General features: G+C 35.3%; 1 protein-coding gene across 1 annotated transcript in view; it reads right to left on the bottom strand.

The window, feature by feature from the left end:
* LOC138864815 (uncharacterized) overlaps positions 1 to 5,000 on the bottom strand; it is a 10,002-nt gene that overhangs the window by 503 nt on the left and 4,499 nt on the right. Inside the window, exon 4 of the mRNA XM_070133419.1 lies at positions 1,318 to 3,589. Coding sequence (XP_069989520.1) covers positions 1,318 to 3,589 — 2,272 coding nt within the window. The remainder of the gene's footprint in view (positions 1 to 1,317; positions 3,590 to 5,000) is intronic.

Below are 5,000 nucleotides of genomic sequence, written 5' to 3'. Positions count from 1 at the left end.
ACGAATCAATACAAACACGCAAACAATGTCCTTAAACAATTCTTAAAAAAAAAAAAAAAAAAAAAAAAAAAAAAAAACATCAAAAATAAATCTTACACACGCACGCAATTGAATCAACAAGGGTTCTGCAATCCACGCAAAGTCAGATATCTCCGAAGCCAAGAAATCTGCGATAGATTGGGTGTGATATGCGTGAGTGCAAAAGTTGATTGCTTGTCTTATTGGATCAAGCACACGTAATGAAAATTTTAACAACATTAGCCCGAAATTTGGTTAAAGTGAAAATTACTTTCGGTGATATGAAAATGATGATAATCACAATAATCATAAGGAAAACAGGGATGATGATAATAAGAATGATAATAATAAGAATGATAATAATGATAATAATGATAATAATAAGGATAGTAATAATATCAATCATAATAATGATAATAAAATTAGTAATAATAATAACAATAACAATAATGATAGTGATAATAATAATAACAATGACAATATTGATAATATTAATAATCATAATGTTCATAATGTTTATGATAGAGATAATACTAATGATATAATGATAAAAGTAAATATAATGATAATGATGATAATAATGATGGTAATGGTGATGGTGATGATGATGATGACGATGATGATGATGATTATTATGAGTATGATGATGATGATGATCATGATGATCATGATGGTGTTGGTGTTGGTGATGGTGATGGTGATGAGGATGATGATGATGATGATAACAATATTAATAATATCGATAATAATGTTAATTGAAAGGATATTAAAAATGATGGTTATAATGGTAAAAGTAATAACAATAATGATAATAATGATAACAATAATAACTATAATAACAATGATAACAGCAACAACAACAATAATAATAATTATTATACTAATACTACTAATGATAATGTTAATGATAAAATTAGTGCTAATGATAGGTATAATGATAAAAGTAGTAATAATAATAATGAAAAACAAAATAAAAACAACAACAGCAACAATTATAATAATGACAATAATGTTATTAATAAATATAGTAATAATGATAGTTATAATGATAAAAGTCATAACAATCATGGCAATCATAATACCAAAGACAGTAACACGGGGTTGTTGTTCCAACTGCTTTAACTCAACTTTCTTCCAAATAGAATTCCTTTACCCTTTCCTCAATTTCTCTCGACATCTCCTTCTACCCACTCTTTCCAAAATCCGAACCGCTCCTCTATCTCCCTTTCTTCTTCTTCCTATCTTTGCTTCCAACTCCATCATCTTCCTGCTCGCCTTTTTCTTATCTCTCCTTCTGACGGGTCCAAAAGATCCACCTTTTCCATAAGAATTTCCTGGCGATCAGCGTTATATTTCCTCGTCTCTGTTGGTCCTTCTGCTTTCTAAATTCTAAAGCAGAGGGTGGTTTAAAAGCGTCTTTTTCCTTTCTAAATTCTAAAGCAGAGGGTGGTTTAGGCTCAGGGTGCTTTTCCTTTCTAAATTCTAAAGCAGAGGGTGGTTTAAAAGCGTCTTTTTCCTTTCTAAATTCTAAAGCAGAGGGTGGTTTAAAAGCGTCTTTTTCCTTTCTAAATTCTAAAGCAGAGGGTGGTTTAAAAGCGTCTTTTTCCTTTCTAAATTCTAAAGCAGAGGGTGGTTTAGGCTCAGGGTCCTTTTCCTTTCTAAATTCTAAAGCAGAGGGTGGTTTAAAAGCGTCTTTTTCCTTTCTAAATTCTAAAGCAGAGGGTGGTTTAGGCTCAGGGTCCTTTTCCTTTCTAAATTCTAAAGCAGAGGGTGGTTTAGGCTCAGTGTCCTTTTCCTTTCTAAATTCTAAAGCAGAGAGTGGTTTAGGCTCAGGGTCCTTTTCCTTTCTAAATTCTAAAGCAGAGAGTGGTTTAGGCTCAGGGTCCTTTTCCTTTCTAAATTCTAAAGCAGAGGGTGGTTTAAAAGCGTCTTTTTCCTTTCTAAATTCTAAAGCAGAGGGTGGTTTAGGCTCAGGGTCCTTTTCCTTTCTAAATTCTAAAGCAGAGGGTGGTTTAAAAGCGTCTTTTTCCTTTCTAAATTCTAAAGCAGAGGGTGGTTTAGGCTCAGGGTGCTTTTCCTTTCTAAATTCTAAAGCAGAGAGTGGTTTAGGCTCAGGGTCCTTTTCCTTTCTAAATTCTAAAGCAGAGGGTGGTTTAAAAGCGTCTTTTTCCTTTCTAAATTCTAAAGCAGAGGGTGGTTTAGGCTCAGGGTCCTTTTCCTTTCTAAATTCTAAAGCAGAGGGTGGTTTAAAAGCGTCTTTTTCCTTTCTAAATTCTAAAGCAGAGGGTGGTTTAGGCTCAGGGTCCTTTTCCTTTCTAAATTCTAAAGCAGAGGGTGGTTTAGGCTCAGGGTCCTTTTCCTTTCTAAATTCTAAAGCAGAGGGTGGTTTAGGCTCAGGGTCCTTTTCCTTTCTGAATTCTAAAGCAGAGGGTGGTTTAAAAGCGTCTTTTTCCTTTCTAAATTCTAAAGCAGAGGGTGGTTTAGGCTCAGGGTCCTTTTCCTTTCTAAATTCTAAAGCAGAGGGTGGTTTAGGCTCAGGGTCCTTTTCCTTTCTAAATTCTAAAGCAGAGGGTGGTTTAGGCTCAGGGTGCTTTTCCTTTCTAAATTCTAAAGCAGAGGGTGGTTTAGGCTCAGGGTCCTTTTCCTTTCTAAATTCTAAAGCAGAGGGTGGTTTAAATGCGTCTTTTTCCTTTCTAAATTCTAAAGCAGAGGGTGGTTTAGGCTCAGGGTCCTTTTCCTTTCTAAATTCTAAAGCAGAGGGTGGTTTAGGCTCAGGGTCCTTTTCCTTTCTAAATTCTAAAGCAGAGAGTGGTTTAGGCTCAGGGTCCTTTTCCTTTCTAAATTCTAAAGCAGAGAGTGGTTTAGGCTCAGGGTCCTTTTCCTTTCTAAATTCTAAAGCAGAGGGTGGTTTAAAAGCGTCTTTTTCCTTTCTAAATTCTAAAGCAGAGGGTGGTTTAGGCTCAGGGTGCTTTTCCTTTCTAAATTCTAAAGCAGAGGGTGGTTTAGGCTCAGGGTCCTTTTCCTTTCTAAATTCTAAAGCAGAAGGTGGTTTAGGCTCAGGGTCCTTTTCCTTTCTAAATTCTAAAGCAGAGAGTGGTTTAGGCTCAGAGTCCTTTTCCTTTCTGAATTCTAAAGCAGAGAGTGGTTTAGGCTCAGGGTGCTTTTCCTTTCTAAATTCTAAAGCAGAGGGTGGTTTAGGCTCAGGGTGCTTTTCCTTTCTAAATTCTAAAGCAGAGGGTGGTTTAGGCTCAGGGTGCTTTTCCTTTCTAAATTCTAAAGCAGAGAGTGGTTTAGGCTCAGTGTCTTTTTCCTTTCTAAATTCTGAAGCAGAAGGTGGTTTAAAAGCGTCTTTTTCCTTTCTAAATTCTAAAGCAGAGGGTGGTTTAGGCTCAGGGTGCTTTTCCTTTCTAAATTCTAAAGCAGAGGGTGGTTTAGGCTCAGGGTCCTTTTCCTTTCTAAATTCTAAAGCAGAGGGGGGTTTAGGCTCAGTGTCCAAAGGTGGTCCTCTTGATGTTCCTGATTGGTCAGTTGGGTGGCAAGAAGAATTAATAATAATCTGTGAGATTGTGATCTTCATGGGGGAAAGGTTATCAGTGTTTCAAAGACTGAACATTCATGAAAAGATAAGAATTATCTCATAATGTTGATCCACTTTGCAGGGCAGATACGTATTATCAAAACAGATTTTGATAATGATAAAAGAAATTAAAAAGTTGGCCCTCATAAGGTTTTGAATTTTGGCATCCGCGTTCTAAAAGGATGCCCATAAATCGGAATTTGCTTTGCTACACATATAACAAACTGTTCTACACGCCCTACAATTCCCTTGATCTAGGAGAACAACAAAGGGCACTGAAATCCCATCGGCAACACTACGAAAAGAAACCCTTGAATAACGTAATATTAATACGCTTTTAACAACACAACCCATACCAGACACGGGAGATAATTCTACGACGAAGCAAAGATTCTTATACGAATAAACGAGACACAAGATGCATAGGATTGGAAGGAAAAGCAAGAATTCCAAGCGGATGAACCGGTTTCCCCGAAGTGAAACCAAGGGATAAAAAGTCAAAGCCCAAGATATCACACTGTTGTGGGGGTATCTCAGAGCCTAATAAGTGAGCGTCGGTGGATGGTGAAAAAAGAAAGGAAAAGAAAACGAAAACGAAAGTAAAATAGAGAAGGAGAGAGAGAGAGAGAGGGAGAGGGGAGAGAGAGAAAAACAAGTGAGGGAGAGAGAGAGAAAGAGAGAGAGAGAGAGATAAATAGATAGATAAAGAGAAACAGATAAACGGGTATATATATATATATATATCTAGATACATATATATATATTTATATATATATATATATGAGTATATATATGTGTATATATATATATATATGTTTATATATATATGTATATATATATATATATATATATATATATATATATATATATATATATATAAATATAAATATAAATATATATATATATATATATATATATATAAATATATATATATATATATATATATATATATTTATATTTATATATATATATATATATATATATATATATATATATATATGTACACACACACACAAATATATAGATAGATACATAGATAGGTAGATAAATAGACAGATAGATAGATCAATGGACAGATAGAGAGAGAAAGAGACTGAAATAGACAGATAGTCAAATAGATAGATAGATAGACAGAGACAGATACATAGATTGATTGATATATAGAGCGAAAGCACTACAGCTGACATAGCGATAGGCCTACAACTATTAACGGCAAGGCTAAACATACACACGCACACACTCACACACGCACACACACACACACACGCACACACACACAAACCCACACACGCACGCACACACACACACACACACACACACACACACACGCACACACACACAAACCCACACACGCACGCACACCCACTCACACGTATGTATGCTGTGAGTGCGTCTAAGGTCTACA

This window comes from Penaeus vannamei, chromosome 18 (genome assembly GCF_042767895.1).
Source record: "Penaeus vannamei isolate JL-2024 chromosome 18, ASM4276789v1, whole genome shotgun sequence".
In the NCBI taxonomy this organism is placed as follows: Eukaryota; Metazoa; Arthropoda; class Malacostraca; order Decapoda; family Penaeidae; genus Penaeus; species Penaeus vannamei.
This window is presented reverse-complemented; position numbering and strand designations above follow the sequence as displayed.